The 19,843-nt window shown below is 37.7% G+C and overlaps 1 protein-coding gene across 1 annotated transcript; it reads right to left on the bottom strand.

The window, feature by feature from the left end:
* Window positions 1–3,107: 3,107 nt before the first annotated feature.
* On the bottom strand, window positions 3,108–16,486 carry LOC131972765 (cytochrome P450 2F2-like). Its single transcript, XM_059334477.1, has 11 exons — window positions 16,272–16,486; window positions 13,475–13,637; window positions 11,131–11,283; window positions 10,730–10,890; window positions 10,286–10,354; window positions 9,932–10,036; window positions 8,831–8,966; window positions 8,489–8,574; window positions 7,598–7,699; window positions 4,770–4,911; window positions 3,108–4,662 (listed from the first exon to the last, which is right to left on the bottom strand). Exons 1-11 carry the CDS (start codon window positions 16,431–16,433, stop codon window positions 4,475–4,477), a joined length of 1,467 nt encoding a protein of 488 aa, XP_059190460.1. The 5' UTR covers window positions 16,434–16,486; the 3' UTR covers window positions 3,108–4,474.
* Window positions 16,487–19,843: the final 3,357 nt, after the last annotated feature.

Here is a 19,843-nt window from a genome sequence, read left to right as displayed (position 1 = left end):
CATGTATGTACCTTCCTTCATCCCAGACACAGAGAAATGCACATAGAAATATGACCATATTAGTTGGCTTGACACATGGTTGTTACTGCTGCTTTCTAGTAACACTTTGTCACTTTAACATCAACTCGATTACTTCTATCTTCAATACATACTGCTTACTTTGTGCAATTTGTGGTGAATCCAGAGTCATTTGAGTCTGTTTGACTGACTTATCAAGAAAAAAAGAAGAAAATATTTCACTTATTGGTGACCTTCTTGGTTGACATAAAAAGACAATACATACTGATGTTTTTACACATATTACACCAATACTTGTTTAAACTGTGCTGAATTACCCTTTAGAGATACACCAGAGCAGCATTATGAGGTTGATTAGCACAGCCTGATAGTTAAAATGCAGTGAAGTTTGTATTTTTTTCCTTTTTGTTCTTCATTCATTTGTAGAAATTAGCAAGTTTGTATAATATCTACACTACTGGTCAAAAGTTTTAGAACACACCAACTTTTCCAGAATTTAATTGAAAATGATACAGTTTAATGTCTCAGTGTACTCTGAAATTAATGCACATTTGCAACATTTAAAATTCTTTATTGAGCATGATAGTGTTTTGAAAGTAAAAAAAAGATTCAAAATCACATTTTATGTTGGACTAAAGGACTTAAAAAAAGACACAAAATGACCAAAAAAAAGACACAAAAAGAATTAAAAAATGGACAAAATAGCCCAAGACTCAACAAGTTAAGTTGTTAACCCATTTCTTGTTCCCTGAAAAAGGCCTACTTGTATAATTCTGAAATGTACATTATTTTCCAGTTTTGGTTAAGCTTACCTTTTTTTATTTACCTCTGGCAGTTCACCACTTACCTTTGTACCCTTTCAAGCTGTTCATTTGACTTGAACTGCTTGAATTTCAATAAAAAACTGGAAAAATTGGGGTGTTCTAAAACTTTTGACCGGTAGTGTATCTGTAAAAGCAAGAAACATGTGTGTGTGTGTGTGTGTGTGTGTGTGTCTAGGGCATATCTCTCTGTCCGTTAGTCAGACTGACCTCAGATTTCGTATGTGGCTTGCGCATGGCACGAAGGCGTGCATCCTTGATTTTGAAGATTTTTGAATCATTTTTGAAAATATAATTATTTACGTAGGACGTGTTGCAGCATTGCTCTGTTTCTGATCGGACACCTTTTAGTGTAGCTCCGCCCCATTGTGTGATAGGCCTACACCTGGTCAGTAACACAATTCACTCTGGATTTACACCCTGACTCATCTCATCTGGAAGTCTATTTAGCCTACCTATCTTTAGGAGTTTTAAAGTGCGCTACAAGGTTCGATTTTCCAATAATATTCTAATAGTTTCCAGCGAATATCAATGTTCAGTGTGTATGTGCTGGATGGTGTGCTACCTTATGAAAAGTAAGTGTTTTATGGAGTTGCAGACGTTGTAGTGGTCTGCATAGCCACAATACATGAAACACAATAGTTATCAATGAATCTACACATTCCACAACACACCGAATAACCCTTACTCACATTATTCACATCCATGTGTTTGTGCTGCATGTAAACTTCTTCCCTCCTATATCTGTGTCTGTATATATGTCTAACCAGGTTGAATGATTAAGTTTCTTTTTCTTAAAATAACTATTTCTGTGTCTCTTTCTATCTCAATGTACATCCATGTATTACCCAAAATACACTTTGTATATTAACACTAAGCATTAAGAGTATTACACCTCATTGTACATCCCACTTTCACATACAACCTCATTTGGCCAGAATAGAAAAATCTACTTAATCTCCCACTATATGGATATATACTTCCTACGGGCACTGCACTAGTATAATTAAATAAAAGACACTGTGACAAAGAAGTGTGATTCCACTTTATGGTCATTTTTAATGCATCGGTACTGCACTTATTATTTTTTATTTTAACTTTTTGCCATTTGCTGTTTAACCCTTTGATCCACAACATGGGTCTAAAGTGACCCGACAGAGTTTTTATGTTGTATATCTTTGCAATAAATTACTTTCATCATTCAGTATTCCAGGTTTTCCTCAATTAGTTTGTTATAATCATCATACATCCTAATTTTCACGTTTTCCTTTATTAATTTTTTAATAAAATCCCTTTTTGTGTCACTACCCTTCTAATGCACAAAATGGGTTAAAAATCCATTTTTTTTAGCTAAGTAGCTTGTTAAGCTAACTACTTAGCTAACTTCTTGGCTAAGTATTTAGCTAAGTAGATTGCTAAGCTAAATACTTAGCTAACTTCTTGGCTAAATAGCTAGCTACTTAGTCAAGTAGTTAGCTATGTAATAATACAAAAACTTTTTTTTCATAAAGTATGAGAAGCAAAATGGAAATAATGATCTGTTGTTATCAAAAACAAGATATTTAAAGAATGCTTGGAATATTCAATCATAAAATACGTTGATAACAAAAGATAGAGCACAGAAACACACAGCAGCATTAAATAACATGGGAAATGAATGAGGGTCATTTTTGACCCATGTTGTGCATTAGAAGGGGGTCAATATGTTGTGCATCAAAGGGTTAACGTACAGTCTAGCAGCAAAAACAGAGATACAAGACAAGACAGATACGATCTTTTTAAAAACTCATACACATCATTTTCATGCTGTTACAAGACACCTGACTAAAAGGATAGATTTGGCCATAATGGCCTCCATCATATCAGTCCGATATAAATCAATTACATGCTAAAGCATGTCATTTGAATAAATAGTTAAGTGCTAAGCACACATATCAAGTCCTCCAAATTAGACAACAACACACACTGTTTTTCCAAGCCGCCTTAAATGTCCCATAGAAGTGTTTATATTTGTTTATTTCTTCCAGAACTGTACCTGTCACAATGCTATGGTTGGATTTAGGTACAAAACAACTTAGTTCGGTTTTAGGGAAACTTAATGATTTGGGTTGAGATTAGGGATGGGTACCTTTCACATTTGAACCGATACCCGGTACCTGGGAATCGGTACCGGTACTCAACGGTACCAATTTTCGGTACTTTTGCGTTTGTTTATGTGGTAATAAATGTTAATTTGTTTAATAATAAAATCTATTTTTTTCAATTTATTTCTCAAAATATAAACTTTAAAAAATATATCAAAACAATATAAAATCCAGGATGAGCAGTGCTTTATTGTTGAGTGAACGTGCATTTTGTAACATGAAGGTTGCAGTGTTATCAAAGAATGCAGAGGAGCGCTCTGGTTGCAAGTGCACGGAGGAGAAAAAAAAAAAAAAGTTGCAAGTGCACGTGTGATTTGTTGTGATGACGTCGTAGCTGTGCTGCGCAGCACCGGTCAGACAGTATTGTGGCCATGGCGTGGTTGGAATAAACAAAGTTGAGTCGGGCTGCTCTGTGCACATATCGAGGATGACGCAGGAGTCCGAGGGATTTAATTTCAGCGAGGCAGTTTGGAGTAAAGTGGCAGGTAATATTCCTGAGTTGAAGAGCGGAGTATTAGTGGAGGACCGGAGATGCAGCAGCTAGCTGCTAGCTGTTAATGACTGGTCTACAGCAGAATGGAGAGAGCAAACGGAGTAAGGAAGGTCCAATCTGGAGGCAGACGAAGGCCAAGCCCGGGTAGAGACATTGGAGAGATAGCAGCTGGCGGCTAGCAGGCCTAGAGCCGGCTGTTGGTCTCTACGCCGGGGTGGAAGAGGGCAGCAGCTAGTGGCCGCGGTGAGCAGACAGGACCAGACGAGGAGGTAAATAAAAAAATAAAAAAATAGTGCGATCATCAGCGCGCTTGTTAATCAAAGACGTTAAATGAAAACAGGTTGAAATCAATGATCAGTTTAAAGGTAACGCCGTTTAGGTACCGAAACATGGTACCGTTTGATTTTACATGAATCGGTACTCGGTAGTACCGACGGAATTCGGTCGGTACCTATAAAAGTACCGAATTCGGTACCCATCCCTAGGTTTTAGGGAAACTTAATGATTTGGGTTGAGATGAGGAATAACACAAGGTTAGGGATTGGGATAAAGTGGTGCATCTTTAGAATAAAAAACACTTTGATTTGTTGGTTGGTATTGGAAAACAAACTGTGTTCTCTTGTGTGAAAGTCCAATGTTTTGTTGACCATCCATCCACTCCCACCGCCGCTCCATTCAGACCACATCACAACAAAATCCCATGGCTTCCTCCTTCAATCATTCATACTAGAGGGCGTTGTCATAGTGAACATTTGTTGATTTGGGGCTCTTGCTGAATGAGATCAATCCTCCTGAGAGGAGAGTAACGGGTCAGTCTACATCTACTTAATTAAATTCATAGTAAATTAATAGCCCATTACAGCCTGTAACCTAAGCAGACATAATAATTCACTATGTGTATTGTTAGCTGTCCTTGTAAGCATTCAGCTGGTGACTGCTGTGAACAGGAAGCTGACCAGGCAAAGACATAGTGACAGCTTGTGTGTCTGCAGACGGCCTTACTGCGTCTCCCTGAGTTGGATTTTCATGTGATAAGGTTTAGGAGTCAGAGTGACTCCGTAGACCGGAGTGTAGTCTGGTTCTCCTGCATCCTCAGGCCAGGTGAACTTAAACTTCCTCAGCATAGTCACAATGATGAGGAAGAGCTCCATGCGAGCCAGACCCTCTCCAAGACACATTCGAGGACCTGAGACATAAAAAGACCTCAAAGTTATCTGTAAAACTTTGATTAAACCCACCCTGCAGGTGTGATAGAATGAGACACATGCTGTTTGTTTTTTAATGCTCTCATACCTGCAGAGAAAGGCATGAAGGCCTCTGGCTTCACAAACTCTCCCTGGTCATTGAGGAAGTTCTCAGGGTTGAATTCATTGGGATATTTCCACTGTCCCTCCTCGCTCAGCACTGAGGTCAGGTTAGGGATGATCAGAGTACCCTGAGGAGAAAAAGAGGAAAGGGCATGAGGCACTTAACCATTTTTGAAAGTACAATAAAACCCAACTAGAAAATTTCCTCTGGGGAAATTCTGAAAGGGCCACGGGGGCTACTGCCGGTGTGTGTACACTATGATGAGATTCTACAGAGATTTCAAACTATGCCCTTGAACCTCAAATGTGTGTGTGTGTGTGTGTGTGTGTGTGTGTTCGTGTGTGTGTGTGTTTGAAGCATGTGTATGCATGTGTGAGGAGTGTGCGCGCTTACGCACATGTGTGTGTGTGTGTATCTGTAACTGTAATCACATCAAAGATCAAAGGCAATCAGATCAAAGCAATCAACAGAATTAACTGACATCTGTTAATGTTCCGAAAGAGTGACAGCAGCCAGAGGTGGACTGGAATTTCTGGCCTCGAACAGAAAGCATTTTTGGCAAAACCATAATACCTATTATTGATCCGACTTCACTTTGAGCGCCCTGAGTTCTCCCTGAACGTCTACATATGTTTTTTTCCCAGAAAAATGAAAAAATAGCTTTGTTAGAGCGATCTAAAAAAAACTGTTCCATCTCACTTTTTCAGAAATCTTCCTGCGTTTTTAATATGGGAGCCAATGAGGCTGTTGGTGGTGTTGGTGGAGCATCTCTGCGTCGTACGCCCAAACTATAACTCTGACAGCTTTACCAGAGGATTGTGAGGGAGAAGACTAATTTTCCTACGTTTCTATGTATAAATTATTTCTGTAGAGTGGAATTTGCAGCCTGGAGCACAGTTTTCAAATTTATTTTTTGACAGTTTTTTCTCTCCCTCTACACTCTGGTGATGATGTCACACACTGTGACACGAACATTCCGTGCAATACACACCCATTATAATCTCAGAATTTCTCCAAAAATGATCATGGTCATTGAACAGGGATTGATAAAAAACTATATGACCTATTGAAATGTGGATTAATACACCGATACACAAGACTTGTGTCTACTGTTTAAAGTTTAAATGGAGTCTCTAGGTGAAATTATGGCGGAGAAGTAGACGTTTAAAAATCTCCAATTATTGTTCTTTTTCGCTCATTTTTTGTCAGCTGTCCCATTCATTTCAATGCAAAATTTTGGGCAGTTTTTCACGACTTATGTCGCGAAAAATTCATATTCTGTGGAGCACTGGTCCCTACAGCTATTGGGACCAGTGCTCGGTGCGATTGCCCCTAATAATGTAATAATTCGACAATTAATGAATGTAATAAAATGTCCTGACTAATAGAGTACTAACAAATAATGTAATGCTTTCCAGGTGAGTAATTTTAAAAAATAATAAAAATGAAATATAAACTCACAAATGATACATTGTTGGCAGCAGGCTCAGCAAAGTTTTCCAGACATCCCTCTCCCTAATAAGGTTTACCAGCCCCCTCTGGGGGAGCCGGAGGCATTCCCAGGCCAGATGAGATTTATAATCTCTTTTGCTGTGTTTCAAGCCAACTCCCCAGCCTATTACCAGTTGAATGTGCCCAGAGCACTTCTAATGGGGGCATCCAGGAGGCCTACTTACCAGATGCCACCTCAAGTGGCTCCTTTCAATGCAAGAGCTGATGTCTAAGCTCCTCATCCTATCTCTAAGGCTGAGCCCAGCCACCCAACGAAGGAACATCTTATCAGCTCTTTGATATGCGGTCTCATTGTTCTGAACACTCCCCAAAGCTAATGACCATAAATGAGATTTGAAACTAGAAAAATGATGTGCTTTGCCTTCTGGCTCAGCTCCCTTTTCACCACAATGGCAAAGGTGCATTAGACTAAAAAGCTGTTGTGTGCAAGGCATGTCCATTAAACCAGAGTAGATATAAAAGTAAAAACGTTTTGACTTTTTCTTGATTGCACCCCCATAGATGATGATGGAGACATCCAATCACAGATTTTCTTGTTTTAACCCTTTGATGCACAACATATTGACCCCCCTTCATGCACAACATGGGTCAAAAATGACCCGCATTCATTCCCATGTTATTGAATACTGCTGTGTGTTTCTGTGCTCTATCTTTTGATATGAACTTATTTTATGATTGAATATTCCAAATAGTCTTTAAATATCTTGTATTTGATAACAACAGAGCATTATTTCCATTTTGTCTCTCATACTATGAAGAAAAAACCTTTTTGTATTATTACATAGCTAACTACTTGACTAAGTAGTTTGCTAAGCTAACTACATAGCCAAGAAGTTAGCTCAGTAGTTAGCTTAGCAAGCTACTTAGCCAAGAAGTTAGCTAAGTAGTTAGCTTAGCAAGCTACTTAGCTAAATACTTAGCCAAGAAGGTAGCTAAGTAGTTAGCCTATCAAGCTACTTAGCCAAGAAGTTAGCTAAGTTGTTAGTTTAGCAAGCTACTTAGCCAAGAAGTTAGCTAAGTAATTAGCTTAGCAAGCTACTGACCTAAAAATGGATATGGGTCATTTTTGACCCATGTTGTGCATTCAAAGAGTAGTGACACAAAAAGGAATTTTATTTAAAAAATAATAAAGGAAAACATGAAATTAGCATGAATGATGATCAAAAACAAACTAATTGAGGGAAACCTGGAATACTGAATGATGAAAATAATTTATTGCAAAGATATAGAACATAAAAACTCTGTCGGGTCACTTTAGACCCATGTTGTGCATCAAAGGGTTAAAACCAGTTTGTTTTTACCTTGGGAATGGAATATCCCATGAGCTCCGTGTCCTTGGTGGTACAGTGGGGGACGCTGAGGGGAACAGTGTTGGCGACTCTCTGCACTTCATGGGTCACAGCCTGGATGAGGAGACATTTAGACAACATGTCTTTTGGCTTTATTTGAGTTGAAGCCGATGCAGGCTGTAAAATGCTCAGCCACAAATGCACAGATCAATAAACTTGCAATATGCTGGTAACCTGGCAAAAGCATAAAACTGTGGTTGACATGCAGTGATTTCAGTTTATCTAAGGCAGCGGTTCTCAACCTTGGGGTCGGGGCCCCAATTGGGGTCGCGAGATGATTTCTGGGGGTCGCCAAATCATTTTGGAAGTCAGCTCTGTCTCCACTGTGTTAAAGTGTTCATGTGTTAATGTGTTTTAGTCTTTTTGGTCCCTTTTTTTTGGTCATTTTGTGTTTTTGTTTTTAGTAATTTTGTGTCTTTTTTGGTCATTTTGTGTCCTTTTTTTGGTCATTTTGTGTCTTTTTTTGATCATTTTGTGTCTTTTTTTTGGTCATTTTGTATATTTTTTGGTCATTTTGTATATTTTTTTGATCATTTTGTCTTTTTTTGATCATTTTGTGTCTTTTTTTGGTCATTTTGTATATTTTTTAGTCATTTTGTATCTTTTTTAGTCATTTTGTGTCTTTTTATGGTAATTTTGTTTCTTTTTGGGGTCAATTTGTGTCTCTTTTGGTCATTTTGTGTCTTTTCTGGGTGATCTGAACTGTGCGTGTGAGATTCTGTTCAGTGAGCGGGGGTCGCGGACAACATGCATGTTAAATTGGGGGTCGCGACTCGAAAAGGTTGAGAACTACTGATCTAAGGCACCCAATGTTATTCGTTTGAACACATTTGCATATCATACCTGCACATAAGGCATGTTGTGTCTGTCGTCAAAGCTGGCCTTATCCTTCCCTCCCAACACACTGTCTATCTCCTGCTGACAGCGCTCTGTGAGATACAGCAGAGAGAAAATAATCATTGTCTGTACAATTGAAATGTAAAGACAGTGACATGACTAAGAGTGGGTGAACGGGTGAACCTTTATTCAGGGATACAAGCAATAAATGACAGTTACTTTAATTACTGTACTGCAATCCCAATCACTGACAGGCCTTCGTCACAGCAGCATTTTGACATGCCTTCCACAAAATCAGTCCTTTTCAGTTTATGACTCGATGGAAGTGATTTACATGTGCAGACATACCTTGTATGTGTGGGTATGTGCTTAGGTAAAGGAAACCAGTAAGCAGGGTGTTGGAGGTAGTGTCAGTCCCAGCAAAGTGCAGATCCAGAACATAGATACTCAGTTGATCTTCTGAAAAGGAAGTACCATCGCCTCGCTGCAATGATGAGAATGATTGTTTTGTTTTAAAACACACGGACATTATAATTGCAAAAGATAAGATTGATATGCTCTATTCCGCTTATGGCAATTCTATATAAATGTAAAAATATCTTAACAACAAACTCATTAAAAATTTTGTATCAATCCCTAATAAAACCATATATAACCTATTGCATAGAAGTGTGGGGACACACATTTAAGTCAATCACCAAACCAATTTTACTACTTCAAAAAAAAGCAATGAGACTTATAAACAAAGTCAATTATAAGCATCCAACCAATCAATTATTTATTAATTTAAATTAACTCAAATTCAATGAACTGGTGGATTTCAAAACAGCACAGTTTATGTTCAAAATTAACAACAACTGTATTCAGAAAATGTTCAATCTAAGACAAAGCCATTATAATTTCAGAGGGGAGTGTATATTTACAAAGTTAAAAACCAGAACCAACACCAAATCACCATGCACCACGGTAACAGCTGTTAATTTATGGAACAAATTGGAGAAAGACTTGAAAACTTGCAATACCATTAACTTTTTCAAAAAATTACTTAAAAATAGGATGATTAATTTATACATGTTAAAGTAATGAGTAATAAGCTTCTTTCTTTTCTCTCTTTTGTGACTGCTTATTTCTTTTGTTGATAAATAACAGATTGTACATTTCTAATCTTTAAATTTACTTTAAACAGGGTAATAAGGCGTAATAAGCTGCTTCAGCCTTTTCGGTCCAAATGTCTATTATCAATTTTCTCTCTCTGTTTACATGTTGTTTACTTTGATCAATGTTTTTTTTTTCTGGTTTGTTTTGATGACATGTACTGACCGAAATAAACAGATACGAAACGAAACAAACTTCATTTGTATACACATATGTTACTAAAGATCGACGAACTCTTTTGACCCCCCCCCCCCTCCACACATACCCACACCCACACTCTCCACAAACATGCACCTTATCCAGTTCATCCAGATAGCAGTCAATAAAGTCTCGTGGCTCTCCAGGAACTCTAGTCTTTTTGTGTTCTTTCAACAAATCAGCTGAAAGATTACGACAAATCTGAAAAACAAACAACAGCAATTACAATTTATGTACATTTTTCACGGGAAAATGCATTCTTTGGCTTTCACCATATATGCTTGTAAGGCTATAGAAAAACAAATCTATTTTACCATTAATCTTCATATCATATATGATGAGTGGATAGAACTATAGTTGGGTGGGTGCTCAATTCCATCTTTTTTTTAAATCAGACTTTTTATGATTTATTATAAATATTCACGCTAAATATCTAAGTATCTACCATACCTCAGAATTCGAAAAGCCCTTTTGGAAAGGCAGCGGCAGCCAACGAATCATGGGGAAAGAGTCATACAGCTGTGGGGAAAAAAATAAATCATTGTTTTTTTTGCAACGTAGATTAGCAAACAATTTATCCTCATATATCTCACTTGAATGGAAAATAGGAGTGAAATAGGCAGCTAGGCTGTGTTTGGTCATTTGCGTTAACATGATGTTTTGCATTAGGTTTAAGAAAGACTCCATGACATTTTCAAATCTCATGCAGAGATGTCTCAGTTTTAGTTTGATGCCAGTTACCAAATGCTAGCATGCTATGTGCTAAACTAAGATGGTGCACATGGTAGATATATTACCTGCTAAACCTCATTATGTTAGCATGCTAAAGTTAGCATTTTGTTACAGTCTCAGAGGACAGTTTAGCTTTGAAAGCAGAAACAGGCTTTGACTCACCATAGCCCATGGTCCATTGGCCAGCTTGGCGTTCTCAGTAAAACATTGAACGATCACTTTGATGAACTCATCATCATACTCATAGCGTTTTCCAAACAGAACCTGGCAGATGATGTTGGAGGATGCATTGTGAAACATAAGCTCAGGACTGAAGGATTTACCTGTGAAAGACAAAATGTTCACCATAAAGGAATATCTTACCTTTGTGATTTTATGTTATCTTATGTTATATTATCTTATAGTACGACAAAGCATTGTACAACAAAGAACAGGAAAATAACAATATCACAATGCAAAAGTCAACCTGGCACTAATGTATGATCAAAATCCAACTGTAACATTTTAAATAATGTCATTCTTATTGTGCTGATTAAAGTTAACCAGACCCACAGAGGACATACCAACGCTCTTATCCAGTTTGTCAATGACATACTCCAACTCTCCATGAATCCTATCTTCCATTGAGTTCTTCCCCAGACCAAAGTTCCTCAAAGTCATCAGAGCAAAGCGGCGATGGTCCCTCCAACTAGAGCCGTAATCTGCCAGAATTAATCCTACAAAAGGTGTAGTGAGACAAAGAGCAGACAGTTTGAGCTTACAGTTACCTTACACGGCAGCAGGATTCTCTCTGTGTCACAAGATCTTGTGAGATTCGTGGGATCACAAGAATGCAAATCCATCTTTCGAGGGTTCAAGTAATATGTTTGAGTTGAACAACTGGAAGTTCTGACCAATCAGAATCCTGTGAGGAGCGACTAAATGTGTGGTTTCGGTATGTGTGGCGACACAGAGAGGCGACGTTCTAAACAACAATGGTGGCAGCTCCTGAAGAAGGTTAGCGTAGATCAGGGGTGGGCAATTAATTTCCCCAAGGGGCCACATGACCAATACCACGAAGGTTGCAGGGGCCGGACCAAAACTCTGAACTAAATTCTGCTTAATATTAATTTAATCGCTTTATAAAATACAGTAAATTATCTGGTTTTGAGCTGCTACTGATAGGAACACATGTTATGATGAGACTGTTAATGTGGAGTAAATCAAGTATAGCAGTAAAAAGTAGTAAATACTCCAATCACTATATCACTATTCCATTTATTTTAAACACAACTGTAAATGACCTTTAGCAAGGTTCCTATTTATGTTTTTGTATTATAGCTTGTTTTTTCATGTTTGTACATTTTCAAGGTGTTTTACAATGTTGTGATGCTTTTATTTTGAAAAGGTGTTTTCCAGTGTAAAACGGGTGCTTTCATTTTGAAAGGTAGTGACAGGAAATAACCTGTAGAACCCTTAAATGAAAAAACGAACGGTAAATAAAAACAAGTGCGTCGTAATTCATATAAAGTTGATATAAAGTATGAAAAAGGCTTCTATAGTGGCTGACTGACAGGACACAAGGTTTGTTAGAGTTTATTTTATTCTGTCATATATATTAGTGGCTATATTTGTTGTCTTAACTATAGTAAAAGTGCTTGTTAGCTCTAGTGCTAATGATAATGTTTGCTATTTTTTTCAAAATAAAAATACTGCGGTTATATTGATTTCTAATTTCTTGGTAACCTCATGCGGGTCGGACAAGGACAGCCAACGGGCCGGATGTGGCCCGCGGGCCGCCCAATGCCCAGGTCTAGCGTAGATGCTACAAATTCATCAGTTATATCAGAACTGGAGAGCAGAGAACAGAAGTGAAGGCTTGTGCTCCTCTCCCGAGTCATTTCAGCACAGGCGGTGTGTGAAGGAAGTATGTACCCTTTCCCAAACAGTTCCCAATGACTGCTTCTCAGATGGTTCTGTGTAACAAACGGTCTGGAAGCCTCAGGTTAAGCTTACAGGTAATCTACCGTCAAAATTAAAGACATTGCTGTCAAATGTGATTATTTCTGTTCTGTTCCAAAGCTCATCTGCATTCTTTCATTTTATTATTTACTCTTCACAGTACTTAAATATATTTTCAGGCATGGAAAACCAGTAACCTAATTTCTTACCTACCATGGCTGCTTGCTCAAAAGAGAAGACAGAAACCTTCTTCCTCTTCCGGACGCAATTTCGTCCCACTACTAGTCCTACAACTTGAAGAGTTGCAGGACAAATTATATATCAAAATGTGTGGTTTGATCGGGATCGGTGTGCTATTACTTTTCTCTACAGAATACAACATTTTCGTGACGTAAGTCACTTTTTCTGTAGAGAAAAGTAATAGCACACCGATCCCGATCAAACCGCATGTTTTGATATATAATTTGTCCTGCAACTCTTCAAGTTGTAGGACTAGTAGCGGGACGAAATTGTGTCCGGAAGAGGAAGAAGAAAAAATCCACACTGCTATTGCTGTATGGGACCAGTGCTCGGTGCGATTGCCCCGTGGCCCTAATTATATTTCCTCATTTGCAGACGACATCCTACTTTATATAAATAATATTACTTTATCTTTTTTCCGAAATTTCGAATGTCTTTTAACAATTTAGCTGCTTTTATGGCTTCAAAATCAAGTGGACAAAATCCCACCTGATGCTAAATTCCTCTTTTGAACCTTCCACAATATCATCTCATATCCAATAAATAAGATCTCGAGAAATCTTGGCATTTATAGTTACTCTTCATTACAGTCGGTGGTCTAAAATAATTTTGATAATATAAATAAACATTGCCAACTTGGCTTGAATGGTAGAATCTTCCGATACATAAGATTGGTCACTTTCATATACTGTATAACTACTGGAAGTGTTCTCCGATTGCATTTACCTTTCCGTCGGGTGGTGTCATTGACATACATGTCCTGGGGTCTTCCAGCAAAATCCACACCCTTGGTCAAAATAGCCTCCTTCATGGCCTTCATCCCATTGATGACTACAGCTGGTTTGGGGCCCAGGAACAGACTGTAGACATCTCCATAAGTCTTACTCAACTGGGAGAGAACAAAAACACATTATTTTCCCACTTAGCTCTGTCTTGATCGTCTCACATGGGAAATTTGGCGTGCAGCAGGATAAAAGTGACAACCTAAAATATAAACAAGCTCGGTGGCTCAGTCGGTAGAGTTGGTTGGCCCCTAACCGAAGGGTTGGTGGTTCAATCCCTGACCGTCGCAGCCTACATGTCGAGCTGAACCCCAAATTGCTCCCAATGTGTGAATGAATTCCCAATGGTGGCAGGTGGCACCATTTAGGGTAGCCTCTGGCACCAGTGTGAATGTCTGTAGTGTAAAGTGCTTTGAGTGGTCGCAAAAGCACTATATAAGTGCAGGTTCATTTACATTGGTGTGTCTGATAAGTGAGGAACATAAAAGGGACAGTGATAGAGCATGGATGAGAACACAAATCAATCCTTTTTGATCTTTCAGCAGATGTGGAGAATGGTGGGATTCAAAAAGATTCACAACCAGTTGTGAGTTGGCCTTCTTGCTGCTATTTAGGTATGTAATATGTCTGTTGTATTTAGGAAATAATTTACGAGGCATGGTGTTACATCAGAACATGAATTTACATTGGTGGCTAAAACCAGCTATTCTCAACCTTGGGGTCGCGAGATGATTTCTGGGGGTCGCCAAATCATTTTGGAAGTCAGCTCTGTCTCCACTGTGTTAAAGTGTTGATGTGTTAATGTGTATTAGTCTTTTTGATCATTTTGTGGTCAATTTGTGTGTTTTCTGGTCATTTTGTTTCCTTTTTTTGGTCATTTTGTTGTTTTTTTGTCATTTTGTGTCTTTTTTGGTCATTTTGTGTCTTTATTTTGTCATTTTGTGTCTTTTTTGGTCATTTTGTGTCTTTTTTGTGGTCATTTTGTGTCTTTTTTTGATCATTTTGTGTCTTTTTTGATCATTTTGTGGTCAATTTGTGTCTTTTTTGGTAATTTTGTTTCCTTTTCTGGTCATTTTGTGTCTTTTTTTGATCATTTTGTGTCTTTTTTTGATCATTTTGTTTCCTTTTTTGGTCATTTTGTTTCTTTTTTGGGTGATCTGAACTGTGCGTGTGAGATTCTGTTCAGAGACCGGGGGTCGCGGACAACATGCATGTTAAATTGGGGGTCGGGTCTCAAAAAGGTTGAGAACTACTGGCTAAAACAACATTAAATTTGTTTCACCATCATCATACTACAGTTATTAATCTTAAATAGATACATTACCTGTACATCTGGCAAAGAGCTGTGTGTAAATGAGTGTTGAGATAGTAACTACTTTTAAAAGACATTTCTGGACTTCTGGGATGAAATGTTTGGTAGTGCTTGAAGGATAGCAGGAAAACAGTGTCTCTTTTCAGTAACATTGCCATGATAGGCTGACTCATTGGATGTAGACTGTTAGGATAAGCTTGCCATTTCATATGGAATTTGTTAAAATAATTGATTATTTTCTATATTGGTAAAGGATTTTATGCTTGATTTCTGCTTCCCTGTTGTCTGTCTCTATGCATTTATATAAAATCAGGCAATATCATTTTGATACAATGATTATGTTTGTGTGTTAATGTTATAACATATATTTCATTGTCTGTTTCATATTTTTTAGACTTTTAGAATCTATGTTAGACAGTGAAAATCCTTTGGCTCTGTATGACATAATATCTTTGTTAGACATAACAAGGCAGGAGGTTTTTGTTGAATGTTCTGGAGAAGAAGCCAGGTCAGGATGGCCTTGTCCGGGGCAGCAAGATCGTATGCCCAGCTGGCATGAGATTGCCGTTTTGTATTGATTAAAACTGGCGAATCAAGCGGATCAAGAAGGCGGGACTTCCTGGAGGAAATCGACCAGCATGTTTTGTAAACAAATGTTAGTATTTTAATGGGTTCAGGGAGAGAGACGTGGTTCAGACTTCACCAACTGAAACACGTCTGTTTGTATTCAGGGACATGAGTTTTTGAACCCGGAGAATCTCTGTAAAATGCACATTTTTTGACGTATTGTAATAAAACTATGTTAAACTGAGAACTTGGACGTCTCCAGCTCTTCATTCCCATCAACGATCTGCGCAGAAAAATGGCGAGGTTTTTTCTGTTGGTGACAGATTATCAATTTTCAAGGTTTCCTCATGCAATTTTTCTAACAAATTCCCCTGCCTTATTTGCTGTCTCCTCCTCCTCCCACCCAAGATCATTGTGAGTGGTTTAAAGAAATACAAACAAGCTAATAATGACATGACATGACATGACAGTGAGGTTTGTAGATTAGGGAGGATCAAGAGATTTGTTTGATGGATTGAATGCCACAAAATGAACCCTTTCACCTCCATTTGATTTAATCTCTTAACATCTCTTCACAAATATTACCTCATCAAGTATTATGTGTATGCTAGACAACTCCCATTGTGGCCTATACCACTGGTTGATTACAGATCAAGTGCAAAGGTAGTCACCTCTGCACAGACAATACTGTTGTGTAATCACATGAAGGCAGTATTAGCCTGTAGTAACCTTTACACAGTGTGCACAAGTCCATGTGTTGGACTTTTAGGCACATTTTATGTACTAATATCAGTAATTACATCAATGTCAACACAATTTAAGGAATAGTAAGAGAAACACTGTCAGGAAGCAATTTCCTCACCCTCTCAAAGTCCTTCAGGGGGTTCTCTAGGCTCAGGTTCAGAATGCTCCCCACTATCGGCAGCACAGGGGGTCCTGGTGGAAAGTTCTTGGGTTTCCGAGTTTTGAATTGAAGGAAGATGAAGACAAGAAAGAGCCACAGCAGGATTATTGAAGCAAACATGTTGGAATTGACTGAACTGAACAGAAAAGCCACACTGGCTGAATTGCATTCAAAGTGCAGCTCCACTCTTTGCCCCGCCTCTTCTGGTTGTGTACTTTGCTCCTCTGTGATAAAGGTGATTGTGAACTGTAGGATAAATTCATAGGTGAATCCACATTGAAATGTTACCTAAGCACACAGGTGGAATATTAAAAGTCATGGGAAAGGAAAACTTCTTGGACGAAAGTCAGCATAGCGCATCCTGAGCGGATGCTCTGGTTGATACGATAACATTAGAATAAGAACAGAATCTCCCAAGTGTACTCACATATCAAATGATTGTCATAACAGGAAAGTACGGGACATTAAAACCTTAGTTACAAAGAAACAATGACGCACGAATTGAAGTGAAATGAGTTTGTGAGAGGCGTTGTCTCTCAGTGTTGTTCTGATCATTGGATGCAATGTTTCATATGTTTTTACTATCTGCCAATTAAATCCCGCACAAGGCTGTGATTCGATACTATCTGTTCGTAAAGATTTTCTACAACAGAACAAGCACAAACTTTTTTTTTTTTGCCAGAACATTTCATGTCCCTTGCTTTTCAGTTGTGTGGATTTTCTGCTTTTACTTATTTGAATCATTTTAATTTGCTCCATATAATTTTGAGGTTTGGACTATTGGTTGAACAAAAACAATAGATGCTCTTATATTTAATTAATGCATGCATAATAGTAATACAATTATAAACCCCCCTTATAAATACTTTTGGATTATCTTGTTTATACTTACTGTAGTGGCAAAGTCCTTTAGCCTGTTAGCTGCTAATGATGCTAATAGGTGCATTTTGTTTCATATGTGCACTCAACAATAATAATCAAACCAGTCTTTTCTAATTGATATTAACGGGTGTTTATTCTCACAATGTCCATATTCATTTATTTCACCCACCACTTCCCTATGAAAAGGCAAATAAAACAGCCACAGCAAGTAAGTAGTCAAGCACACTCAAAAACTACAACTAGCCTTGGCCTAGACCCCCCGGTGGCATGGATGACAAAATACATAAACTCAAATTAAATAAATGGCTCCTACACTTACACAGGCTACTTTTACTTGAGTAACAGTTGCAACAAATATCTTTATAGCTTTCTTAATGTTGTTTTTTGCAGCACATACATTTGCAGAGTGGATCAGAAGCCACAATGATGCTACAATAGCCGCTAATGCTAATGCTGTCCAGATAGTTTGGTAATTAAACAGTCGACTCCTTAGACCAGGGGTGTCAAACTCAAATACACAATGGGCCAAAATGTAAAACTTGAATAAAATCGCGGGCCAACATTGAACAAATAAACCTTTTAATATATACCAAACATGTTTTGCTTTAACATTAAATATGGAACCAGCAACGCTTATAAACATACAATATATAACTAAATAGTGCAGACATGCAAAATCAAATTTCAAATAAAAAACACATCAATGTCACTAATGTATTAAATAAAAATTAAATAAAAACTGTATGCCTCTTTTCTATTTGCATCCTTCTGATTTAAATATCAAAATAAACTTTTTCAACAGGTTAATAAATTCTGCCTTTCTTTTCTCCATTTTTGGGAAGGGGTAGCTGGGAGACAGCTCTAGCTTGAGGTTGCTATGACGACTGTCACAGAGGAGCGTTTCTGGGTCCTGTCCTGATTGACGCGCCAAAACAACAGCAGGGCATTGTGGGATTTGTAGTATTAGCGGTAAATGCGCCGTATAATACCGGCGGGTCAGCTTTTATAGTACAATAATAAGATAATAATTTGGTATTGCCTCGCAGGCATATAAAATTACACCAGAGTTTGACACCCCTGTGTATTGCAGTCAAAACCGATACACACTGAACAAGATATTTTTTAAGTGTCCAAAATGCTGCAGTTCCTAGTACAGCACAATGTGAAAAGGGTCAAGCTATAATAAGACAAAAACACACAATGCATCATGGTACTGAATGGACTTCTTTTTGCAGCCAGTGGATTCAACTTCTGGACTCTTCTGCATTGGCTTTCATACCACTTGGAAATGCAGAGTGGTCTTATTCTTATTAAGAAAAGAAATATCCTAATTTTAGCCATCTCCTTGGTAACCAAAAAAGCAACTGATGATTTATTACATTACATGTATGATTAAAGTTTATTTTGTGATTACCTATTCAGTTGCCTTGCATAAAATGTAATTATAAGATGTATTTCAGCTTTGGCAGATCTCTCCTTTTCTCTTGCTGTTCCTCTCCTCTCCTCTCCTCTCCTCTCCTCTCCTCTCCTCTCCTCTTTCTTTATAAATCATGACTAAATGTGCAGCTATTTACGCTGCAGTTTATGTGTGTATATTTTGAAATAAGGGGCTAATTCCCATCTTTCAAGTATAATATCCCTGATTTACAAAAAGCTTTTTTGCAGATAGCCTATTTGTGCAATGAGCTTTATGTATCTATTTTATTCTTAAAACTAAATTAAATATTAATTTAATAAAACATTGCAAGCAAAAACATTCTCTCCTGTTCCTCTGCTCTTCCTCTCCTCTCCTTAAATCTCTCTTTGACAAGAGACAATAATGGTTAATAGTCTAGACGGAATTGTCCAAAAAGTGAAAGTGAGGAGCATTTATGGGTACAAGTCGGTAACTGGCCTACTTTTCTTATTTCAAGGGTGCTGAATCAAAAAAAAAAAATGGTTCCAAGCGAAATTTTGAGTTTTTGACCTTCTCATTTGCATATCAAAATGGCCGCCGTTGGTCATTGGACCATTTTCCCCAAGTTTTTTTGTAAGTAGGCAATCAAAGATGAGGAAATTAAGTTTCTAGATCTATAGTCTAGAGTCAGAGCAAGAATATAGTGGAGGCTCAGTGTCTTTTTTATGTATATATATATATATATGCAAAATACCAACTTTAAGGTGAAATTAAGCATTATTTGTGTCATTTTTTTAAGGCCGACATAAATATTCAATCAATATCACTTTTTAATGTTCCAGTTGGTAATTTGCATATATATATATATATATATATATATATATATATATATGCATAAAAAAGACACTGAGCCTCTACTATATCCTTGCTCTGACTCTAGACTATAGATCTAGAAATTTAATTTCCTCCAATGACTGTGCAAAATGGGCAATTTGGCGGCCATTTGATACAAATGAGAAGGTCAAAAACTCAAAATTTCGCTTGGGAACCATTTTTTTGGACTCAGCGCCCTTGAGATATGTAAGGTAGGCCGGTTCCCGACTTGTACCCATAAATGCTCCTCACTTCTTATAGAAGGCCTTTATTCTGAAATCCGTCTAGACTATAAGATTAACAAACTACACATGCGCTGTTGCTAAATACTCTCTTCATATGTATTGGAATTCTGACACTAGCAGGAAAATAACTGACT

The sequence above is a fragment of the Centropristis striata genome, chromosome 6 (genome assembly GCF_030273125.1).
Source record: "Centropristis striata isolate RG_2023a ecotype Rhode Island chromosome 6, C.striata_1.0, whole genome shotgun sequence".
NCBI lineage: Eukaryota > Metazoa > Chordata > Actinopteri > Perciformes > Serranidae > Centropristis > Centropristis striata.
The sequence above is the reverse complement of the archived record's forward strand: the minus strand, read 5'-3'. Positions and strand labels throughout refer to the sequence as shown.